The following is a 26,390-nucleotide window of genomic DNA, read 5'->3' on the forward strand; positions in this document are numbered from 1 at the left end:
TTTTGGGTGTTGAGTTTGATACATTATTTATAGATTTTTGGTACTAACATTTATTAGTTATGCCATTTTCAAATATCTTCTCCCATTCTGTAGGATGCCTTTTAGTTGTGTTGATCGTTTCCTTCACTGTGCAGAAGATTTTTATCGTGAAGTCCCAATAGTTCCTGTTGGCTTTTGTTTCCCTTGCCTTCAGCGACATGTCTAGTAAGAAGTTTCTTCAGCTGAAGTCAAAGAAGTTTGCTACCTGTTTTATCCTGTAGGATTTTGATGGTTTCCTGTCACACATTTGGGTCTTTCATCCATTTTGAATTTACTTTTGTGTATGGTGTAAGAAAGTGGCCTAGTTTCATTCTTCTACATGTTGCCATCCAGTTTTCCTAACACCATTTGTTGAAAATACTTTTTCCCATTGGGTATTCTTTCCTGCTTTGTCAAAGATTAGTTGGCAATATAGTTGTGGATCCATTTCTGGGTTCTCTGTTCTGTTCCATTAATCTATGTGTCTGTTTTTGTGCCAGTACCATATTGTCTTGATGCCTACAGCTTTGTAATACAGCTTGAAATCCAGAATCATGATGCCTCCAGTTTTGTTTTTCTTTTACAGGATTGCTTTGGCTATCTGGAGTTTTTTGTGGTTCCATACAAATTTTAAGATTTGATCTAGCTCTGTGAAAAATGCTGGTGGTATTTTGATAGGGATTGCATTAAATGTGTACATTGCTGTATGGAAACCAATTTGACAATAAATTATATTTAATATAAAAAATGTGTAGATTGCTTTGGGTAGTATGGACATTTTAATAATGTTTGTTCTTCCAATCCATGAGTATGGAATGCTTTTCCATTTCTTTGTGTTCTCTTCAATTTCTTTCACAAGTGTTCTATAATTTTCAGAGTATACATCTTTTACCTCTTTAGTTAGGTTTATTCCTAGGTATCTCATTGTGTTAATGCAATTGCAAATGAGATCGATTCCTTGATTTCTTTTTCTGCTGCTTTATTATTGGTATATAGAAATGCAACAGATTTCTGCACATTGATTTTATATCCTGCAACTTTGCTGAATTCATGAATTAATTCTAGCAATTTTTTAGTGGAGTCTTTCAGGTTTTCTACATAGAATATCATGTCATCTGCAAATAGTGAAAGTTGCACTTTTTCCTTGCCAATTTCGATGCCTTTTATTTCTTTTTGTTGTCTGACTGCTGAGGCTAAGACTTCTACAACTATATTAAATAGTAATGGGGAGAGTGGACATCCTTGTCTTATACCCGACTGTAGGAGAAAAGCTCTCTGTTTTTCCCTATTGAGAATGTTACTAGCTGTTGGTCTTTCATATATGGCCTTTATGATGTTGAGGTATGTTCCATATATCCCACCTTCTTGTGGGTTTTTATCAAGAAAGGATGCTGTGTTTTGTTAAATGCTTTTTCTGCATCTATTGACAGGATCATATGGTTCTTAGACTTTCTTTTATTAATGTAGGGTATCACATTGGTGGATTTGTGGATATTGAACCAGCCCTGCAGCCCAGGAACATATCCCACTTATCATGGTGAATAATTCTTTTAATGTACTGTTGAATTCAATTTGCTAGTATCTTGTTGAGAATTTTTGCATCCAGGTTCATCAGGTATATTGGCCTGTAATTCTCCTTTTTAGTGAAGTCTTTGGTTTTGGAATCATGGTAATGCTAGCTTTGCAGAATGAGTTTAGAAGTTTTTCTTCCATTTCTATATTTTGGAAGAGTCTGAGAAGAATGGGTATTAACTCTTCTTTAAATATCTGGTAGAATTCCCCCTGGGAAGCCAGAAATTGTTGATTACTGATTTAATTTCTTTGCTGGTTACACATCTGTTGAAATTTTCTATTTCTTCCTGTTTCAGTTTTGGTAGTGTGTGAGTTTCTAGGAATTTATCCATTTCCTCCAGATTGTCCTGTTTGTCGGCATATAATTTTTCATGGTATTCTTTTATAATTGTTTGTATTTCTGAGGTGTTGGTTATGATCTGTCCTCTTTCATTCTTGATTTTATCTATTTTGGTCCTTTCTCTTTTCTTTTTGCTAAGTCTGGCTAGGGGGTTATCAATTTTGTTAATTATTTCAAAGAACCAGCTCTTAGTTTCATCGATCTTTTTACTGGATTTTGTTCTATATCATTTATTTCTGCTCTAATCTTTATTGTATCCCTTCTTCTGCTGGCTTTAGTCTTTATTTGCTGTTCCTTTTCTAGCTTCTTTAACTGTAAAGTTAGATTGTCCATTTGGGTCCTTTCTTGCTTCTTGAGATAGACCTGAATTGCAATATACTTCCCTCTTAAGACTGCCTTTGCTGCATCCAAAAGGCTTTGGACTGTGATGTTTTCGTTTTCATTTTCTTTTTTCTTGTGGTTGACTTCAAGTTTCATAGCGTTGTGATCTGAAAATATGCATGGTATGATCTTGATCTTTTTGTACTTGTTGAGGGATGATTTGTGATTCAGTATATGATCTATTCTGAAGAATGTTCCTTGTGCACTCGAAAAGAATGTGTATTCTGCTGCTTTAAGATGAAATGTTCTGAATATATGTTAAGTCCATCTGGTCCAGTGTGTCATTCAAAGCCATTGTCTCCTTGTTCATTTTCAGCTTAGGTGATCTCTCCATTGTTGTAAGTGGGGTGTTAAAGTCCCCTACTATTATTGTATTATTATCAATGAGTTTATTTATGTTTGTTATTAATTGATTTATGTATCAATTATGATATAATGCCCTTCTTCATTTCTTATTTCAGTCTTTGTTTTAAAATCTAGTTTGTCTGGGGCGCCTGAGTGGCTCAGTTGGTTAACCGTCAACCTTGGCTCACGTCATGATCTCACAGTTCGTGAGTTCGAGCGCCGCGTCAGGCTCTGGGCTGACAGCTCAGAACCTGGAGACTGCTTCAGATTCCGTGTCTCCCTCTATCTGCCCTTCCGTTGCTTGCACTCTGTTTCTCGCATTGTCTCAAAAGTAAATAAACATTAAAAAAACTTAAAATCTAGTTTGTCTAGATATAAGAATGGCTACTCTGGCTTTCTTTTGATGTCCATTCACATGATAGATGGTTCTCCATAGCCTCACTTTTAAACTGTAGATATCTTTAGGTCTAAAATGAGTCTCTTGTAGGCAGAAAATTGATAGATTTTTTTTTTTAATTCATTCTGCTACTCTATGTCTTTTGATTGGAGTACTTAATCCATTTACATTCAGAGTGATTATTGAAATTCATGAATTTAGTGCCATTGTGTTACCTGTGGAGTTGGTGTATCTGGTGATGCTCTCAGGTCCTTTCTAGTCTTTCTTGCTTTTGGTCTTTTTTTTTTTTTCCTCCACTCAGAGTCCCACTTCAAATTTCTTATCGTGCTGGTTTAGTGGTCACAAACTCCTTTAGTTTTTGTTTGGGAAATTCTTTATCTCTCTAACAGCCTTGCTGGATAGAGTGTTCTTGGCTGCTTGTTTTTTACATTCAGTATGTTGAATATATTTTGCCACACCTTTCTGACCCGCCAAGTTTCTGTGGACAGATATTCTGCAAACCTGGTCTGTCTTCCCTGGTAGGTTAAGGACTCCCCCCCGCCCCCCCTCCCGGCTGCTTTCAGGATTCTTTCCTTGTCTGTGTATACTGTGAATTTGACTATGATATGTCTTGGCCATAGCCAGATTTTGTTGGATTTAATGGGAGTTTTCTGTGCTTCTTGGATTTTGATGTTTGTGTCTTTCCCCAGATTAGGGAAGTTTTCAGCTATAATTTGCTCACATAATCCTTCTGCCCCCTTTTCTCTCTCTTCATCTTCTGGGACTTCTGTGATATAAATGTTATTATGTTTTAACAAATTGCTGAGTTCCTTAAGTCTGCCTTTGTGATCTCTAACCTTTGTTTCCCTCTTCTTTTCAGCTTCATTATTTTCCATAATTTTATCTTCTATGTCACTAATTTGTTCTTCTGCCTCATCCATCCTCATTTTTGTGGCCTCCATTTGGGTTTACATCTTCGTTATAGCATTTTTAATTTCAGCCTGACTAGATTTTTGTTCTTTTATCTCTGCATAAATGATTCTGTGGTGTCGTCTATGCTTTTTTTCAAGCACTGCTAGTATCCTTATAATCATTGTTTTATTTATTTTAAAAGATTTTTTAAATGTTTATTTATTTTTGAGAGGGGGGAGGGGCAGAGAGGGAGACAGAATCTGAAGTAGGCTCCCCACAGTCAGCACAAAGCCCAATGTGGGGCTCAAACCCACCAACCATGAGATCATGACCTGAGCCGAAGTCCAAGGCTCAACTGACTGAGCCACCCAGGCATCCCATAATCATTGTTTCAAATTCTAGTTCAGAGATCTTACTTACATCTGCATTGACCAAATACCTGGTCATCATTTCTTCCTGTTCTTTCTTTTGAGGTGAATTCCTCTATCTTGTCATTTTGGAGGAAGAAAAAACAACAATAATAGAATGAAATAAAAATGAAAAATAAAGGGAGCCAGATCCTAGGTGTGTTTTTGTCTGTTTGTTAAGAGAGGCTTGATAGAAAAAAAAAAAAAAAGAAAAGAGAAAAGAGGAGAGAAAAAAATTTAATTTAAAATTTAAAAAATAAAAAGAATAATAAAATAAAATTAAAAAACTGTGCTTTTTCTGTATACAAGAAACAAAAGAAAAGAAAAACAACAACATCAACAACAAAACAAAAACGGAAGGAACAACAAATGAACAAACAAACAAAAATGAAGCTAGATCCAGTTTCCCCTATAACTGAAACTTTGCAGCAGTCTGTGATCAGTAGACTAAGCTCAGGGAAGGGATCTGTGCTGGTCTTCTGCAGGAGGGGCCTCCAGGGCACAGTGGGGGGGGGGGGGGGGGTGGTTGACGGTAGGAGGGAGGCTTGGTGTAACAGCTCCATTCTCCACTTGGTGGCATTGTGTAGCTCACTGGAGTTGATTAGTGTTTGTGGGCTAATGGTGGAAATGCCTTCACCCCACTCCCTAGTCTCCAGAGTGTGAAGTTTGTACCTTCACAGATGTGCAGTTGCCTCTTTTGTCTCCCAGGCATCGGTCAGCTACCTGCCTTCCCCCTGTCTCCCAGGTATCAGCCTACTAGGGAGTGCCTCCCTCCAGATTTTTATCTCAGGAATGGCTGTGTTTCAAAACCCCACACTTCAGATACCTCCACAGTTCCAGAGAAAAGGGTCTTGCTGCAATGTGGCCCACTTGTCCCAGGAAATGGTTGTACCATTATGCAGCAGTAGCAGCTCAGAGTTTGTGGTAAATTGCAACACATATCCTGCTCCAGGGTTTGCTACCCTCAGGCAGTGTCTGTTTTTATATGGGTGAATGTGGCAGTTTGATGGTGCCCACTGGGTCTCTTGCCCATGGGGAGACTGTATCACTTCTACTAAATGCACTCCAAGCTGGGGAACCTATTCTCCCTGTGCAACCCAGGGAATCCTCAGACCATGCTGCCCATTCCCAGGGCTCTGGCCTGCTTTCTCACCAGAGAACCACCAGGGAGGGGCTAACTTCTGAAACTTCAGACTCTGTGCTCCACTGTTTATAAAAACCTGGTGGTAGTGAAACCTTCTCCTTTTCTTTTCCCCATGCTAAACTTTTTTGCGCAGTCCCCTGTGCATGTTTTTACTCTTTCTCTCTGTTTTCAGAGGGAAGAGTGTTTTTTTGCACAAACCCAATGTGCTGCTCTCTCTCCCTCTCTTTCTCCTCTCTGTGAAAATGCTTTCCTCCCCCTCTGCAGCACCACGGCTTATCTCTCCCCCATTTCACCTCACTGCACCAGATACCTGCCACATTCTCTCCCTCAAATTATGTAGATTGTTCTGTTAATCCTCAGCTTGATTTCCTAGCTGTTCAAAATGGTTTGATATTGATCTAGCTGTGTTCAAGGGACAAGATCAGGGTTCCCTTATTACTCTGCCATCTTAACTCCTCCTCTCCTCTCTTAAGTTTCTTAAAAAACAGTAACAGAAGATTTAATTACAAGTATTACCATGTCAATTAGCTGGTGCTGTAATGGCTATGCCCTTTAGATGAGGCCTATGCTATCCACTTTACCACCCATCATTCCCATTTAGCCTGCTTCGTTTTCTTAATTGTTTGTCTGTGGGTATTTGAGCATGAGACCTTGATTTAGAAGCTTAAGTCACGGTCTTCTATTAGCCTAAGAAAACCCGAACATATGTCTATGTATTGTTCATAATATCAATTGAAGCAAAATTTACCTATTTTGAACCTAATGACCCTTGTCTCAGAAAATGAAGGACATTTGGATGTCAGACACTTTTGATTTCAAGGACTTTTGATCTTGATGTTTTAATTGCTATTTTAATCACATTATACTTTAGATAATATACCTACTACCTAATAATGGTTTCACTTCAAGAAATACATGTAATTTTAGAGTTTTTATTCCATTTATAACAAATATTAGTAGACATAGCCTATATAAAATAAAAACCAACCATAACTAAAAACCTACAGACAAAGAAATGAAGATTATAGAATCACATATATTTGGTAACATTAATAACAACAACAACAATAAAAGACCCTGAAAAAAATATTTTTGACCAAAATTTTACAGAAAAATTATCTCTTTTTCACATAATTTGAATGTGTGAGATTTGAGTTAAAAAATAATGGCCAGTAAATAGAATTAAAAATAGCAGGCACTATTTGATATAGATTTTTCAACATTTTGATCCAACATTTTGATCAACAAAATGTTTAATGTAAGGTATACCAAGAAAATAATTAATTTTGATAAAAGTAATTTTAGTAAAATAAAAATTTTAATGGAAAATGTCCAAAACCAGTTTAATTATGCTTACATAGAAAACTGGACAAGGAAGTAAACTTTCTCAAGAACATGCTGAAAATTCATTGTGTTTGTATAATTTAGACACCATTTTATATTTAAAATGTTGGTCAGGGGGCACCTGGGTGGCTCAGTTAGTTAAGCATCTGACTTTGGCTCAGGTCATGATCTTGCTGTTCATGAGTTGGAGCCCTGTGTAGGGCTCTGTGCTGACAGATCAGAGCCTGGAGTCTGTTTCAGGTTCTGTGTCTCCCTCTCTCTGCCCCTGCCCCCCACCCCTCTCAAAAATAAATAAACATTTAAAAAAATTTTTTTAAATAAAATAAAATGTTAGCCAGGATCAAAATACCTATAGTTCAAAATGATGGAAATCCAAACTACAGTATCAAAATATTCTGCCATTTTAAGGACTTTGTCAATAATGGTGTCTGATTGACTGAAGCCTGGTAAGTGAGTGCAGTGTTACCAAAAAGAATTTCAAAAACTGAAATTGTATAGAATTTGTTCAGTTTCTTGAAGGATGAAAATACGAAAAGGGGATGGATATAAGATCACATAATGCTGTAGGTTAGAAATATTCACTTGTGACTGCTGATAAGCCTATTTCTTCTTTCTCTCACTAAGAACACCAATCAGGATCCTCAGGCCTGGAAGATGAAAGACACTCCAGCCAACAAACTGTCCATTGCATGGCAGCTACCACAATATGCCTTGGTTACAGCTGGGGAGGTCATGTTCTCTGTCACAGGACTTGAGTTTTCTTATTCTCAGGTAAGTTTTTCCAAGTGAAAAGTGGAGGTATATATATATTTCTCAGAGAAGGATGAGGTTTAATCCTAGCACTGCCTTAAATAGGTATGTGATCCTGGTCAAGACCTCTCTATTTTTTGGCCTTAGATTCCTTACATATGACCCTGAACAGAGAGTCATCTTGACTCCCAGGATCATGGCAGGGCAGCATAGTAGGTGATGCTGTTTGGGATCTAGGAAAGGGTATTTTAGGAATGAGGACTGTGGGAGCGCCTGGTGGCTCAGTAGGTTGAGTGTCCAACTTCTGCTCAGGTCATGATCTTGCAGTTCATGAGTTGGAGCCCTGTGTTAGGCTCTGTGCTGACAGCTCAGAGCCTGGAGCCTGTTTCAGATTCTGTGCCTCCCTCTCTCTCTCTGCACCTCCCCACTCGGGATCTGTCTCTCTCTCTTTCAAAAATAAAAATAGATCACAAAAAAAATTTTTTTAAAGAATAAGGACTGTGAAGTCAAACTGGCCATGTTCAAATTCTGACTGTACAACCTATTAAAAAACTTGAGCAAGTTAATTATCTCTGATGCTATTTTTCTTTATGTATAAAATAAGAATACTGGTAGAATTTATCTCTTAGGGTATAATGAAGATTATATGGCATAATGAATTAAAATAGTCAATTAAGAGCTCCATCTTATTTTTACTGTTAACATTATTTCCATGCCCTGAATCAAACACCACAGCTGAACTTGGGGGGGTGGGGCAGGAATTCAAATTTGGAAACTTTTGTGGGCAAAGTTTTCTGGATGCATGGGTCATATGGATGCTGTAGAACGTTTGTTTACTCACAAACCTGTGTCCTCTTTAGGCTCCCTCTAGCATGAAATCTGTACTCCAGGCAGCCTGGTTGTTGACAGTTGCAGTTGGGAATATCATCGTGCTTGTTGTGGCACAGTTCAGTGGCCTGGTACAGGTATGGATCTGATGGAAGTAGGAACTTGTCTACCCATGGTTTCCCCTCCAAGTTCCTTTTCTCCCTGTTCCCCTATCCCTTTGCCCCTCACATTTCCTACTCAGTGCTGTGGCATGAGATGGGCTAGATATAAACAGACATGGCCAGGAAAATAGACATATAAGAGTGGCAATAATGGCCATCATAGGCCCATGTGAGGAGATGCCAGTGAACCCATTCTTCTTTTAGCAAACCTCTGCCTACACTGGTGATCCTGAATCAATCTGCTTATCCTACAAAGATCCATTTAATTTCAAGTTTCTCCACATTCGTCTCTATATTTATTTCTTCCTGCAGTGGGCAGAATTCATTTTGTTTTCTTGTCTCCTGCTGGTGGTCTGCCTGATCTTCTCCATCATGGGCTACTACTACGTTCCTATAAAGCCAGAGGATTTACAGAAGCCAGCAGATAAGCAGATTCTCCATACCCAAGGAAACGTGATCAACCTGGAGACCAAGAAGACAAAGCTTTAATGGCTCCTTGGCCTCTGCCCAGACCCCAATCTCTGGCTTTGGTCTTGGCCATCATCCATCTTAAAGCATTTTTTTCTCCTACTTGGTCAGGGAATAGAAGTAGCATCATATCTGAGATGATCTCCTTCATTTTTGATAGAAGCAGTTCTAGGACTGGATTTTCCAGTACATTAAAGTACAAGTCCCCTGAGACTCTATGTCTCCCCATCAATTACTAAACTCTGTAAACATTGTGTAGTATTGCTGAAGCAGGCTAGGTGTTTCTAAATGTCCATTAAAAACACAAATGTATATTGAAATTAATTTCTGGGGTTATGCAAAGTTATGTAGGAATCCCTTTACTTGCCATTTAGAACTAATGACTCCATTCTTTGAGGTGCTGATTCTGGGGAAAAATTGCAGAATAACAGAAATGGTATTTCAAGTTTCTTCGTAAGCAACATACTTATACTATTACTAGGACCTCATGAATTAGTGTGTCTGGTGCAATCTGGTTCAGGGACTGGCCTGTCAGCTACCCAGGTTTGATAAGACCTTTTTAGTAAATTTTTCAGTACAGGTGGTAGGAGACAAATGACATTTTATTAATACACAGAAGAAATATATCTTTCTGATAATTATAGTATTTTATCTAATAACCAAAATACCTTTTCCTCATACTGGTAGATCTTTGGAGACCAAATTAAATATGCTAAGCATGGTTCTGGAAATCAAGAACAAGTATAACTTGTAAAAATCTTGGGGTGCCTGGGTGTCTCAGTTGGTTGAGTCTGACTCTTGATTAGGGTTCAGGTCAGGATCTCATGGTTCATGAGATGGAGTCCTGCATCAGGCTCTGCACTGAAGGCATGGAGCCTGTTTGGGATTCTGTCTCTCCCTCTCTCTCTCTCAAACATAAATGAATAAACTTCTTAGAAAAATAAATCCTGTTGAGCCATTCTTCTACAATGCACATTCTTCTTGGGACTACAATATTTCAGCTGGATTATGCCTTCCTGTGGACAGTTGTATAGACACTTATTATAATTTTCCAACCATACCTTTTCAATGTCATTGGGCCAGCTTTTTATTATAATTACATCATTTCTAGTTTATTGCAACAGATATTTAATAACAATAATATTTTTATGAATTCAACTTCCTTTTTTATTATCACCCTCTTCAGCTTCAAAGTAGTGGTCTGTTTTGATAATTTTTCCTATTTGTCTTTTCCTATAATTTTAATTTTTTTTTCCAATTTTTTATTTAAATTCTAGTTATTTAACATACAGTGTAATATTAGTTTCAGATGTAGAATTTAGTGATTCATCACTACATACACCACCGGGTGCTCATCACAAGTGCACTCCTTAATACCCATTGTCTATTTAATCCATTCTTCCACTCACCTCCCCTCTGGTAACCATCAGTTTGTTCTCTATAGTTAAGAGTCTGGATTGCCTCTCTTTCCCCACCCCCATGTTCATTTGTTTTGTTTCTTAAATTCCATATATAAGTGAAATCATATGGTATTTGTCTTTCTCTGACTTATTTCGCTTAGCATAATAATCTCGAGCTCCATCCAAATCATTGCAAATGGCAAGATTTCATTCTTTTTTAAGACTGAGTAATATTCCATTGTATATATGTACCACATCTTCTTGATCCATTCATTAGTTACATAATTTTTAAATGCTGTCTCTCCATTTAGGCCTTGGAATTTCTTGTTTATTAAAAAAGTTACAATAACACTCTTGGTTTAAGCTTATAAAATGGTGATGCTCAGTGGAGGGGGCTTGGTCCCATATAAAGATCCCATCAAAATCTGTAAGGGGATGACAAAAGTGGTAGAACACAAGGGTGTTTTTTTCTGTGTTAAAATGTCAAAAACATTACCTTGTACACAATGAATGAACCAGTGGACAGGCATGGGGATGTCATTATACTACTGTGCGTTTCTAGGGAAAAAAGTTCAGAACCACAGTACTACAGAGCCTCACTTCTGCTGGTTTTGCTCCATTATTCTCATCTAGAACTGTGTTGAGTCTCACACAGTAAATGTAACAAATAAGAAAAGTTACTCCAGTTTCCCAAGTGTTACATACTTTAGTTTTACTGGCCATGATTTCAAAGATACTGAAGTGATAGTAACGCCATTCAGTTTCCCCAGATATCTTGCTGTGAACCTGACCCTACTTCTTCAGAAGATATTGTTTGTTTTTGAGCAGGCTTAACTCAATCTCCTCTATGAAATATTGTTTAAGGAGAAGTTAACAGTGCTCTGTGAATAAAAGTTTCTGTGGACAAATACATTTTGGGAATGAGGCATATTATATCCTCTTCCATAGTAAAGATTCTGAGAAATCCTGCAGTAAAGACAAAGTAAAAACACTTTGTTTAGCCAAAATGGTATAGTAATCTGCAAAACAATGGTTTGGGGGAAAACTGTGGTAGGCAGTTCTTCCTTATGCTGAACTAAAACCTTCCTCTCTCAAACCTCCTACCATTGCCTCTTTCATATGGCAGAACTTTTGCCAATTGGGGAGAACTTTTATGTCTCCTCTTCAATCATCAAGTGAGTATACATCAAGTTAAAGATTCTCAGCTCCTTTAATTCCTTTAATGGGTTTTCACAGGGCACAGTCCAGCCCTTTCAACATTCTTTTTTACCTCTTCTGAGAAATGTATTTTGCCTGAAATGTAGCAGTGGCTCAGAAGCCTTCTTAACATGATACCTGGAGCCAAATACACTACCAGAAGTGGTCTGACTAGAGGAAATAAGACCTGCCTTTCTGTAAACAATATACTTCAGTTAATACAACCTTTGGTAATATTAGATGTTTTTGGCAACTCTACCATGATATATGCTCATATTCCAACCAGATGGTTGGCTAAAATATCCAATTTTTTAAAAGAGCTATTATTTATCCAAAAACATCTTTGAGTTTCACCATGTGCCATTCACCAAGTTAGGTATTGGAAAAACAAAAGTGAATAATCTACCATACCTATATGAAAGGTTACCTCACTCATCTTGACTGACTGTCAAGAGCCTAGAAAGAACAGAGGCCTTGAGGAAGTTATGGTAAATTGAGGAAGAACAAGAAGGGCAATATTACAGGGCTCCAATAAGGTAGAAAGTGGATGCAGTCAGAAGAAGCTAATGACCAGATGATGTGGGGCCTTGTGACTACAATAAGACCTTTTGATGTTACTGGGTTTTTTAAAATTTATCTATTTAAATTCAAGTTAGTTAACATACAGTATAGTATTGGTTTCAGGAGCAGAACCCAGTGATTCATCACTCACATATAATGCCCAGTGCTCATCCAGCAAGTGTCCTCCTTAATGCCCATCACCCATTTAGCCCATCACCCCGCCCACCTCCCCTCCAGCAACCCTCAGTTTGTTCTCTGTATTTAAGAGTCTTTTAGGGTTGGCCTCCATCTAAGTTTATATCTTATTTTTCCTTCCCTTTCCCTATGTTCATCTGTTTTGTTTCTTAAATTCCACATATGAAATCATATGATATTTGTGTTTTTCTGACTGAATGATTTCACTTAGTATAATACACTCTAGTTCCATCCTCATCAACATAAAAAGCTTCTACACAGCAAAGGAAACAATCAACAATGGAATGGGAGAAAAAATTTGCAAATGACACATCTGATAAAGGATTAGTGTCCAAAATCTACAAAGAACTTACCAAACTCAACACCCAAAAAAACAAATAACCCAATGAAGAAATGGGCAGAAGACATGAATAGGCATTTTGATGTTATTCTAAGTGAGATGTGAAACTGTTGGAGGTTTAGAACATGGGAATGACATAATCTGACTTTATATTTAGGATAACGCTGGCTGCTAAGAGGAGAATTGTCCATAGGCAGGAAGGAATAGAAGCAGGGATTCCAATGAGAAGACTTTCATAATAGTCCAGGCAAAAAAAAAAAAAAAAAAGTTACTTGGACAGGGTGGTAGCAGTGAAGGTGGGAAGAAATGGTTTGACTTGGGATTTAACTTTAGGTAGGACTGAAATGATTTGAGTATGGCTTGCATATATGGTTTGAAAGAAATAAATCAATGCTGACTTTTAGATTTGGAGTCTTGAGTAATGAGGATGAATGATGGTGCAATTTGGGGGGAGTAGGAAGACTAGGGTTAAGAACAGGTGTGAGGTATAAAGTAACTAAGACTTTTTGTTTTGTCAATGTTGAACTTCAGCACCAATTTGGTGTCCAGTTGGAGATGTTGAGCTGGCAGTGTCATGAATCTGAAGTTTAGTTAAGAGGCTGGAGCTGGAGATATAAACTTCAGAGTCTTTAGCATATAAATGGTATTTAAAGCAATGATACTGGATGAGATAACATATGAAGTGAATGTATGTAGGGGAGAGGTTCAAGGGCTAGCCCTGGGATTTTCAACATTAGAGGTCAAGAAGAGTAGGAGTCTGGACTTTATATTAAAAGCTGTAGTTATCAGGGGTGCCTGGGTCGCTCAGTCGGTTAAGTGTCTGACTTCAGTTCAGGTCATGATCTTGTGGTTCATGGGTTCAAGCCCCACGTTGGGCTCACATGCTGACATCTCAGAGCCTGGTACCTGCTTCAGATTCTGTCTTCCTCTCTGCTCTCCACCCTTCCCCACCCCCAATCACACTCTGTCTCTCAAAAATAAATAAACATCAAAAAAAGCTGTAGTAATCAAAACAGTATAGTACTGGCACAAAAATGGATACATATATCAGCAGAACAGAATAGAAAATCCAGAAATAATAATTATATGGTCAAGTAACCTTCGACAAAGCAGGAAACAAAATCCAATGGGAAAAGACAGTCTCTTCAACAAATAGTGCTGGGAAAACTGGACAGCAACATGCAAAAGAATGAAACTTGACCACTTTCTTACACCATACACAAAAATAAACTCAAAATGGATTAAAGACCTAAATGTGACACCTAAAACTATAAAGATCCTAGAAAAGAGCACAGGCCAGTAATTTCTCTGACATTAGCCATAGCAACTTTTTCCTAGATAGGTCCCCTGAGGCAAGGGGAAAAAAAGCAAAAATAATCAATTGGGACTATATCAAAATAAAAAAGCTTCTGCACAGTAAAGGAAGCCATCAACAAAACTAAAAAACGACCCATGGAATAGGGAGAAGATATTTGCAAATGACATATCTGGTAAAGTGTTAGTTTCCAAAATCTATAAGGAACTTGTAAAACTCAACACCAAAAGCCCACAAATAATCCAATTAAAAATGGGCAGAATACATGAAGACATTTCTCCAAAGAAGACATACAGATGGCCAACAGACAAATGAAAAGATGCTCATCATTAGAGGAAAAACTACAATGAGATATCATCTCATACCAGTCAGAATGGCTAAAATCAAGAAACACAAGAAACAACAGGTGTTGGCGAGGTTGTGGAGAAAAAGGAACCCTTGTGGGGTTTTGGTGGGAATGCAAACTGGTGCAACCACTGTGCAAAACAGTATGAAGTTTCCTCAAAAAGTTAAATATAGAACTACCCTACAATCCAGCAATTGTGCTACTATGTACTTACCCAAAGGATACAAAAACACTAATTCAGAGGGATGTATGCACCCTGATGTTTATAGCAGCATTATTAACAATAGCCAGGATATGGAAGCAGCCCAGCCAAAGTGTTCATTGATTGCTGAATGGATAAAGAATAAGTGGTATATAGATACAATGGAATATTATTCCGCCATAAAAAAGAATGAAATCTTGCCACTTGCAAGGACATGTATGGGGCTAGAGAGTAAAATGCTAAGTGAAATAAGTCAGTCAGAAAAAGACAAATAGCATATGACTTCATTCATATGTAGAATTTAAGAAAAAACAAACGTGGAGAGAGGGGAGAGAAAAACCAAGAAACAGACTCTTAACTTTAGAGAACAAATTGACAGTTACCAGAAGGGAGGTAGGTGGGGGGATGTGTTAAATAGGTGATGGGGATTAAGGAAGGCACTTGTGATGAGTACCAGGTGTTGTATGCAAGTATTGAATCACTAAATTCTACACCTGAAAATAAATTTATACTGTATGTTAATTGGAAATTAAATTAAAACTTGAAAAGAAAAAAACAACATACATTTAGAGACACATAAAAGAATAAAATAAAAAACACTTCATTGCTCTCTGTTTACTCTAAAGATAAACTTCTAATTCCTCAACAAGGCCATCTGACTTGGCCCTTATTATAGAGTTTATTATAGTAGCAAGTGCCTCCTGCTATGACTGTTGTTGATTTGTCTACTTCTATTATACCTATCTGGGCTCATCCCTGCCATCAGCCCTTGTCAAGTTGCACACCCTGCCCCTTCCAATTTTACTACATTTTACTACAATGTAAAATTTTACTTCATTTTCAATTTTACTTCCAATTTTACTACATTTATAGATCAGTTTGGAGACAGCTGGCATATTTACCATAGTGAGTCTTCCAAACATTGAATCTCTCTCTCTCTCCTTTAATGTCCTTCCTTCTACTTACTTTGGGTTTGATTTGCTTTTCTATTTCTAATTTCTTTTTTTTTTTAATTATTTAAAGTCAAGTTAGTTAACATACAGTAAAGTCTTGGCTTCAGGAGTAGAACCCAATGCTCCTCCTAAAAAGTGCCATCCTTAATGCCCATCACCCATTTAACCCATCCCCCTTTCCAGCAACCCTTAGTTAGTTCTCTGTATTTGAGAGTCTCCTATGGTTTGCCTCCCTCTCTTTTTTTATCTTCCCTTTTTTTTCTTCCCCTTCCCCTATGTTCATCTGTTGAGTCTCTCAAATTCCACATATGAGTGAAATCTTATGATATCTTTCTCTGACTTATTTCACTTAGCATAATGCACTCTAGTTCCATCCACATTGTTGCAAATGGCAAGATTTCATTCTTTTTCATCACTGAGTAGTATTCCATTGTATATACGTACCACATCTTCTATATCCATTCATCAGTCGATGGATGTTTGGGCTGTTTCCATAGTTTGGCTATTGTCAATAGTGCTGCTATAAACATGTGCTCCTTCAAATCAGCATTTTTGTATCCTTTGGATAAATACCTAGTAGTGCAATTGCTGGGTCATAGGGTAGTTCTATTTTTAATTTTTTGAGGAATCCCCATACTGTTTTCCAGAGTGGCTGCACCAGTTTGCATTCCCATGAACAGTGCAAAAGAGTTCCCCTTTCTCTGCATCCTCGCCAACATCTGTTTTTGCCTGAGTTGTTAAATTTAGCCATTCTGACAGGTGTGAGGTGGTATCTCATGGTGGTTTTGATTTGTATTTCTCTAATGATGAGACAATTTATTCTCATTCTCTCTTCTTTTTATAATTTGTGTATTTAGGATAGTAACGTTTTTAACATCATTAACTTCCTTTAATTATAACTTGAGGTGCAACCTGTTAGTTTTGCTTTTTATTTTGTCTCTATCCTATAACTCTCCATATTCATCATATTTGTCCTTTGAAATCCCATTCAAATGTTACTACTTTTATGAGGCCTTCTCTGATACATCACTGAGATACACATGATTGTTGCAACCTCTCAGGTTCAGTAGTGATCTATTTGTTAATTGATGGAAGACATTCTCATCATTTTCTGCCTTGTAGTATAAGTGTATGGTATTGTTTTATTTCCTCTGCTCAACTGTAGGATCCTATCAGTTTTTATATGTTGTATTTTCATTACAGTCAAGTTTAATATACTTTCTCATTTCCTTTGTGATTTATTCATTGACCTACAGGTTGTTTATGAGTGTATTGCTTAATTTTAAAACATCTGAAGATAGTCTATATTATGCTTTTGTTATTAATGTCTACTTTAATTTCATTGTCATAAGAGAATATATTTGTAAATGAAATGAAATCCTGTGAAATTTGTTGAGGCTTGTTTTACAAACCAGCATTCAGTCCAGGTCAATTTTAGTAAATAGTGCATGCACACTATTAAAAAAATACATTCTGTCAATATCAGAGGCAATGTTCCTTATTTGTCACAGCAAATGGCTCCTGCTATGATTGTAGATTGTCTATTTCTGTCTAATTTTGCTTTATATATTTTGAAACTATGTTGTGGGTGCGTATAGAATTATGGTGAATTGATTTTTTTATTATTATGCCGTGTCCCTCTTTATCTCTACTAAAGCTTATTGCCTTAAAATCTACTGTATCTAATATTAATATAGTTAAAGCTATTTTCTTTTAGTTAATATTTACATGGGATAATTTTTTCCATGCTTTTACTTTCCATCTTTCTTTGGCTTTACCCATAAGGTGTGTCCCTTGTAGGCACCATATGTTAAAAAAAAAAACAAGTCTGGTGTAAGTCTTCCAATTGGAATTTTTAGTCTATTTATATTTAATACACTTGGTATATTTAAGTTTTATCTACGATCTTTTTAAATTTTTTTATTTTCTATTCAACTAGTCTGTACTATATCTTTTTTGTTTTCCTTTTCTGCTTTCTTTTTCATCAAATATTTTTTGTTCCATTTTCCCCACTATTAGCTTTTACTGGCTGTACATTCTTTTCTTTTTTTATTTAGTGATTATCTTTGGGATCATTACATACACCCTGGGCTTTTTACAGTAAATATACATGATTAGTGTAACCACTACCATGGCAATGGTTAGAATTTAGAGCACTGTAATTCCATTTACTCTCTTCTACATTTTGTGTTATTGTTTTTATGCATTTTAATTCTGTATATATGTTGGATCTCACAAGACAATATTATTATTGTTTCATACACTCAATAATCATTTAGATTTATTCACATATTTACTCTTTCTGTTTTCATTCCTTCCTGCATTTCCTGCTTTAATCTGTGATCATTTTCCTTCTTCCTGAAGAAATTTTTAGTGCAACTCTTCTGTGGATGTATTCTTAGTTTCTGTTTGTCTGAAAAAAAATACTTCTCTACTTTTGAAGGATATTTTTGTGTGTTTTGGGGGTTCACATTTCTAGATTAGTGGTTATTTTCTTTCACATTTTATATTCTGGCTTCCATCATTCTGTTTAAAAAGTCAGCACCAAATCAAATAAGAATTGCAGGAAATAGGGGTGCCTGGGTGGCTTAGTTGGTTAAGCATCTGACTTCGGCTCAGGTCCTGGTCTCACGGTTCATGAGTTCTAGCCTCACACTGGGCTCTGTGCTGACAGCTTGGAGATTGGACCCTGCTTTGGATTCTGTGTCTTCCTCTCTCTCTGCCCTTCCCCCACTCACTTTCTGTCTCTCAAAAATAAATAAATGTTAAAAAAAAAAGAATTGAAGGAAATATTCCCTCCCCAGCTATAAATTTTTTTTTTAAATATTGGTTTTTGTTAGTGTTAATGTGCCAAGATGTGATTTTTTAATGTTCATCCTGCTTGGGGTTTGCACGACTTCATGAATCAGTGACTTGATGTCTCACATCAATTTTTTAAAAATTTTAGCCATTATCTCTTCAAATATTGCCTCTGTCCTATTGTCTATTTCTCTCTGTATCTGTTTCTGTGTTTACTTCTGTCTCTCCCTCTCTCTCCTTCTCCCACTCCCTCTTCTTCTCTTTCCTTTTTTTTTTTTTTTCTTCTTCCTGTCTCTTTATCTCTCCTTCTGGGACTCAAATTTATTGAAACTAGAATATCTCATGCTATTCTTTATGTTTCTTCTGTTATTTTCTATATTTTAAAATTATTTTTCCTCTCTGTGATAAAAGCTGCTGCTGAAGAAAACTGACCTGACTTGGAACATCTCAGAAAAGCTCTATGCCTTGGTATTGTTGAAAAGAATATCTAACCAGAAGCAATATGGTCAAAGTCAGCATCACAGTTGCCTAGGGGTACACTACAGGTTGAAGCAGCAAGAGACCAGCCAAATATTTTAAAAGAAAACCTGTGGAACAAGAGAGCCATAAGGAACTTTGGAAAGCCCATTCCATTTTTCTTTCTTCTTTCCTGAATTCCCAAACCTCCTTCTGTTATCACTTCCTTTCTGTTTAGAGAACTTCCTTTAGCCATTCTTACTGGTAGGTTTGCTGGTGACAAATATTCTTAGTTTTTCTTTTTCTTTTTCTTTTTCATTTGAGATTACCTTTATTTTCCCTTCATTCCTGAAGTATATTTTTCCTGGATATAGAAATAGGGTTAACAGTTCTTCTCTTTCAGCAAGCACATGGAAAATGTTGCATTAGTTCCTTCTGGCCTCCATAGTTTCAGATAAAAATTTGCTGTCCAGGACATGGGGGTTGTCATTGCCATGGGATCTAAACCGTACCTCCTGGGCATAATCACTCTGTATAATCAATAAATTGTTTAATACATCAAAAAAACTGCTGCCACTTGAACCATTCTTCTATTATAGACAATGCATAATTTCTTTGTAACTGCTTTCGTTATTTTTTTCTTTGTTTCTGGTTTGTTTGTTTGATGTTTGATTATGATGTGTTGTGGCCTGGATTCCTTCCTTTTGGTTTCTGCTTTTTGTGGTTCACTAACCTTCTTAAATCTGTAAGTTTATCCCTTTTATCAAATGTGGAAATTTTACAGCCTTTGAATAGTTCTTTGAATATTTTGTCAGTCTCATTCTCTTTCTCTTGTGTTTCTGGGATTCTGATGACATGAATGTTAGATAGTTTGGTATTGTGCCACAGACCCCTGATGCTCTGGCTCATTTGTTGTTGTTCAGATTGGATAACTTTTATAATCTATTCTTTTATTAATCTTCTTTCCTCTGTCATCTCTAATCTACTATTGAGCACATCTAGTGAGTTTTATTTCATTTATTGTAATTTTCAGTTTTAAAATTTCTCTTTGGTTCTTTTTTCATAGCTTTATTTCTTTGCTGAAACTTTCTATTTTTTTTATTTGTTTCATGAGTGTAATTGTTAGCTGAAACATTTTTATAATTGCTGCTTTACAATCCTTGTCAGATAATTCCAACATCTGAGTCATCCCATTGGCATCTGCTGTCTTTTCTCAATCGAATTTTAATTGTCCTGTTCTTAGGATGATGAGTGAATTTCAACCATATCTTGTACATGTGTGTATTATGCTAGATTATGGTTATCATTTAATCTTTTTCTTCTTTGGTAAGAAGTCACACTTTTTAGATGACTCAGGAAAGTGGAGGTGGATGTTCAGCTCCCCACTAGGTCCTCTGACACCTTGCTGGCAAAAGTGGAGTACCAACTGGCACCAACTCATTGCTTCTGGGTTTCAGTGGAAGTCTACTCCCTGCTGGGTCCCACTGATGCCAGAGGGAGATCAGTGTGTCAACTAGCACCACTTCACACTTCCCTCTTCCACCTCATTGCTACTGGATGAAGGTGGGTGTGGAAGTTCAACTCTCTGCTGAATGCCAATTAAACTGAGGATAGGGAGGTCAGGAGGACAGAGAAGGTGGAGGGTCAGTGTGCATCACTTCATTCCACCTCATTACTGCCTGGTAGAAATAGAAGTTCAGCTCCTCCCACTAGGCCCTGTTGACAGGGGGCAGGAAGAAAGAAGGGTGCTGACTAGCACCCTTCTTTGAATCATATCTTTTTGCCTCTTAGTTGTGGGTGAGAGTTGGAAGCTCAGCTCTTTGCTTGGTCATGCTGATGCTACCCAATGGTGGAACTGGAGTACTGCTTGCTATCACTGTTTGATCCCATGGACACCAGCATGGTGAGGGATTCAGAATGCTATCATTGGTTGAGGAATGAAAGTTCAGCTTCCTGCTCAGTCCCACAGACAACTGTAGTAGACTTTTGCCATTGGTATTTGGCCGGAATAAGGTGGATATTGTCAAAATGTTTCATGTTCTGCTACACTGCTCTTTTTCCAGTTCTTTGGCTAGGAGGAATAGCCACTATGTAGTACATCTTTGGCTGTACCTGTTGGCAGTTTCAGCTATAGGCTTCTCCAGCCTCCTGTACCAGAAATACAGGAAACAAGAAAGAAACCCAGGGAATTCACCACCATTCCCAAGATCCCTAGGCACTTCACCTTTCTCTTTCTACCTTTCAGAGTCTCCCTATGTTTGCAATGTTATGTCCAAAATTTTTTAGTTGTAAGAGGGAGGACTAGAAAGGGATGTGGCTACTCCTTCTTGTCCAGAACCACAAATCCTAAATTGTTCTTAAAGGTGCATTATAAATAAATAAATAAATAAATAAATAAGAACCAAGGATTTTTTGGTTATTCTCCTACTGCAGTATATTTTCCCCCCAGTTTTATTGAGAAATAATTGACATACAGCACTATATAAGACATAGAGCATGATGGTTTGATTTACATATATTATTAAATGATTACCACAATATGTTCAGCTAACATCCATCTCCTCATATAGATACAATAAAAAGAAAATAAACAAAAGAAAGGAAAAGAAAAGAAAAATTGTCTTGGGATGAGACCACATAGGATTTGCCCTCTTAACTACTTTTTTATGTATCATACAGCAGTGTTAGCTACAGTCATCATGTTGCACGTGACACCCCTAGTACTTATTTCATATAACTGGAAGTTTATACCTTTTGATCAGCTTCTTCCACCTTCATTCCTTTTTTTAAAATAAAGTGATTCCTGTGAACTTACTTTCTAAAAACATAAATACAATGATTTCGGTTTTGTTTTATTGATCTTTTTTTTCTATGTGTAGCTTGAGTAGTGGCATGTTGTCTACTTCCATGGCTGGGCCATGACAAAGCCAACCCAATCTACTTTTAAGACGCCGGATTTCTGCTTTGCTCTGGAGTCTTCTGAAACACGAGGACCTCTAGAAGAGGCAGATTTAGTAGTCGCTAATGATGAGTTCCTTATTGCTCTAGTTAGGGAGGCAGCTTTGTATCATTATTAGAAGGAACATGGACTCTGGAGTAGCAAACTCTAGTTTGAATCTCTATTCTATTTACTACTATAGGACCTTTGGCAAGATTTCTGAAGAGTCATAATACCTTAATAGAGTTTCTGAGAGAATAAAATAACATGTGCAAAACATTGAGAAGGACATAGTAGGCACTCCATAAATACTACCATCTACTCTGTTAAGTTTAATGAGTAGGGAAGAAAGTTCAGATCTTCAGTAATTTAGAATTTGTTGTTGTAGACTTACCTTGGGCTAAGTCCATCTATGACCTCTTCAATATTCAATTATAGAAACTCAAAAGGAGCCAGAATTCTAATAATGAAGCAGAGAAGGCTCTGAGCCCATGGTATTAAATTCCCTGAAGACAAGGACCATATCAATATTTCTTTTACATTCTCTACAGAATCCTCCCTACGTAAACCTCTCAGAGAAATTTTCTAGCCACAACCCAGATGAGGGCAAGCCCTAGGTACTAATTGACTCTGCCATCTTTAGAGATTGGACCAAGAATGGACATTAGCCCAAGTAGGATTCATGAGTTGAGAATTTAGAATTGAGACAAAGGTATAGAGAATCAGTCACATGCTATAGGACACTCAAACTGTAGGGTCTATAGGTTGTTGGGGGATTGGGTGGACACCATGGAACCTTTTGTGTAAGCCAAAGTTAGGGTGAAATTAGAATTCTGTAAAAGAAGGTGATCAGCAAAGCAGACAGATAAGCAAGTATCAAAAGAAATGCTGAAGTGGGAGGACACACAGCTGGAAACAGAGACAAAAACAAACAAGGAGACAGATATTCAGAGAAAAGTAAAGAAGATAAGGGGATAGGATATCAAATGAGAAAGAATGGAACCCAGGAATGGAATGGTCGCCCTAAAAGGATTCAGATGACTACAATATCTGTTAACTGGAAACACCACTGAGGCCCTGTTGCCAGCAAAAGCAGTCCCTTTACCCCTGATTGATGATGGTGATCCTGCCTTGCTTGAAGACCCTGTGATGACCCTACTTAAGGTGATTACCTGGCAAGGCAATGCCATTCTCCTCATGCCCTACTAAACTCTCCTCCATTGCCTCCATATTTACAACTAGAGGCAGATAATAAAACACCTGTGGGGCCAATCACCAAGTCATATCAAGAACAAGTGTCCTGCATGGCAAAAAAAAAAAAAAAATTACAAGATTTCACTAATATTTATCAGTACAATCCTGGGGGAATAGACATGGAACTGAATTATGAGGGTACTACAACAGGGGTGGAGGAAAATAAATTTCAATTAGGCTGAAATTATTTTTTAAGTTTATTCTTATTATCTATTTTGAGAGACAGAGAGCATGAGTAGGGGAAGAAGTCCAAGGGCCTAACTACTTCTTGTCTTGATATAGCTGAACTTAAAATGAACTCTGTCCTCTGTGAAATTACCCCCCAAAAAGCACAGGGTTTTACTCTACAGTATTGCAAGAGACCAGAAAAGGTTTTGATTTCTAAGATGCCTGTGAGAATTCTTTGAACCTTTCTGCAGAACTTGAAAAATAATGTTGAATAAAAATTATATCTTACAGGTCTTTAAAAAGAAATGTAACTAGGAATTTTACTTTGACCACAAAACTAAATGGAGAGGTGAGTGGAGATTAGAGGGAAAGTGAGAGTGTCTAGCAGGAAGTTTATTTGAAACCTGGGATTTTAAAGCACAATGACTCCAAATGCTCAACATTTTCCTTTGTCTTTTTTCATAATCCAAGAGAGGTCTTTTCAAAAATAAAATCTCTTCAAGTGAAATATTTGAAGTTTAACAATTCTTTCAATTTTGCTTCAATTTCCCTTTTCCTGTTAGAAAAGAAAAAGCTATTTATTTATTTATTTATTTAACATTTATTTATTTTTGAGAGACGGAGAGAGATAGAGCATGAGCGGGGGAGGGGCAGAGAGCGAGGGAGACAAAGAATCTGAAACAGGCTCCAGGCTCTGAGCTGTCAGCACGGAGCCCCACATGGGGCTCAAACTCACCAACCACCGCACCTGACCTGAGCCAGAGTCAGACGCTTAACCCACTGAGCCACCCAGGGGCCCCACAAAAAACTGTTTAAATTAAAACTAGTATTCATATGAACATATTTTAAAAGGATTTCTATCATTCATTATATATCAGAGAACGCATTTTGAAATGACGTTCAACCTACTAAAGATTTTTGTTAAGGTGTAGTACATTTCATAGAATTCACCAATTATAAGCATACAGATTCCTGATTTTTAATAAGTTTACAAAGCTGTTCAACTATCACCACAATGCAATTTTAGAACACTTCCATCACCACAAAAAGAAACCTCTTGTCCATTTGCAGTCAATTCCTGTTCCAATCCCATTCCTAAGCAATCACTTATTTACTTACTGTCTCTATAGATTTGTCTTTCCTGCACGTCTCCTTTGAATGGAATTATATGCTATGTGGTCTTTTGTATCTGGCTTCTTTCACTTAGCATATTGTTTTTGAAGTTCATCCATGTTGTAGTATGTATCAGTAATTTGTTTTTCTTTATACTGAATAGAATCCCATTGTATGGGTGGCTATACCGCATTTTGTTCATCTGTTCACCAGTTGACGGAAATTTGGATTTTTTCTACTTTTTTAGTTATTATAAATAAGGCTTCTATTCTTATACAAGTTTTTATGTCCACGTATTATTTCTCTTGGGTAATACCAGGGAGTGGAATTTCTGGGTTGTATGATAAATTTATGTCCAATATATATTTTTTAATTGTCAAAAGGCTTTCAAAGCAGCTACAGTCATTTCATATTTCCATTAGCAGCCATGAAGATCCCCATTTCTCTACATCCATGCTACCACTTTTTGTTGTCTCTTTTATTATATTCATTCTAGCAGGTGTGAAGTGGTATCTCATTGTAATTTTAATTTGTATTTTCCTAAAGATAATGATATGATAGAGACATCTTTTCATGTACTCATTAGCCATCTTTATGTTTTCCATTGTGAAATCTCTATTCGAATGTTGCCTATTTTTAAAAATTTGGTTGTTTGTCTTATTGAGTTGTAAGATTTCTTTAGAGATGAATGTTAGAAGTATTTTTATCAAAGATTTGTGAATGAATTCTCTAAGTTTGTGGTTTGTATTTCTATTTCCTTAAGGGTGCCTTTTGAAGTGCAAAAGTGTTAAATTTTGATGAAATCCAATTTACAATTTTTTTTCTTTTAAAGATTATGCTATTGGTGTTATATCTAAGAACTCTTTACCTAATCCAAGGACACAAGGTTTTCTTCTTTTTCTCTAAATGTTTTACAGCTTTAACTCTTACATTTAGAACTATTATCCATTGAATGGATAAAGAAGATGTGGTATATATATATACAATGGAGTATTACTCAGCAATCAAAAAGAATGAAATCTTGCCATTTGTAACTATGTGGATGGAACTGGAGGGTATTATGCTGAGTGAAATTAGTCAGTCAGAGAAAGAAAAAATCATATGACTTCATTCATATGAGGACTTTAAGGGACAAAACAGATGAACATAAGGGAAGGGAAACAAAAATAATATAATAACAGGGAGGGAGACAAAACAGAAGAGACTCATAAATACGGAGAACAAACTGAGGGTTACTGGAGGGGTTGTGGGAGGGGGGATGGGCTAAATGGGTAAGGGGCACTAAGGAATCTACTCCTGAAATCCTTGTTGCACTATATGCTAATTTGGATGTAAATTAAAAAAAAAATAAAAAATAAAGTTAAAAAAAGAGAACTATTATCCATTTTCAATTATTTGTGTACATATGAAGTAAGGGTCTAAATATATTTTTTTACATGTGGCCATCCAAATGACCTAGCCCCATTTGCAAAAAAGACATTCCCTCCCTCACCAAATTGCCTGAACAGTTTTGTAAAAAATCAGTCTACCATAAATATAAGGATTTATTTCTGGACTCTCAATTCTGTTCCACTGACCAATAGGCCTATTCTTATGTTTGTACCACACTCTCTTAATTACTGTAGCTGTATAGTACTACTTATTTATTTATTTATTTATTTTAAAGTGTATTTATTTATTTTGAGAGAGAGAATGAGCAGGGGAGGGACAGAAAGAGAATCCCAGGTGGGCTCCACAATGCAGAGCTTGAATTCATGAACCATGAGATCATGACCTAAGCCAAAATCAAGAGTTGGAAGCTTAACCAACTGAGCCACCCAGGTACTCCAATAGTACATTTTAAAATTGGAAGGTATAGGGGCGCCTGGGTGGCGCAGTCGGTTAAGCGTCCGACTTCAGCCAGGTCACGATCTCGCGGTCCGTGAGTTCGAGCCCTGCGTCAGGCTCTGGGCTGATGGCTCAGAGCCTGGAGCCTGTTTCCGATTCTGTGTCTCCCTCTCTCTCTGCCCCTCCCCCGTTCATGCTCTGTCTCTTTCTGTCCCAAAAATAAATAAACGTTGAAAAAAAATTTTTTTTAAATTGGAAGGTATAAGTTCTCCAATTTTGT

General features: G+C 36.9%; 1 protein-coding gene across 4 annotated transcripts in view; it reads left to right on the forward strand.

Moving 5' to 3' along the window:
• The window catches only part of SLC15A2 (solute carrier family 15 member 2), a 67,632-nt gene that overhangs the window by 25,548 nt on the left and 15,694 nt on the right, over positions 1-26,390 (forward strand). For 2 of the 4 annotated variants that reach the window (XM_040484663.1, XM_040484662.1), the window contains exons 20-22: positions 7,464-7,610; positions 8,450-8,554; positions 8,891-9,474. In XM_040484663.1, the coding sequence (XP_040340597.1) occupies positions 7,464-7,610; positions 8,450-8,554; positions 8,891-9,067 (429 nt within the window). In that variant the 3' untranslated portion in view covers positions 9,068-9,474. Of the gene's footprint in view, positions 1-7,463; positions 7,611-8,449; positions 8,555-8,890; positions 9,475-26,390 lie in introns of those variants that run through there. The other 2 variants (XM_040484664.1, XM_040484665.1) reach the window with 2 other exon arrangements.

This window comes from Herpailurus yagouaroundi, unplaced genomic scaffold (genome assembly GCF_014898765.1).
Source record: "Herpailurus yagouaroundi ecotype Mexico unplaced genomic scaffold, PumYag 162, whole genome shotgun sequence".
NCBI classification, from domain to species: Eukaryota; Metazoa; Chordata; class Mammalia; order Carnivora; family Felidae; genus Herpailurus; species Herpailurus yagouaroundi.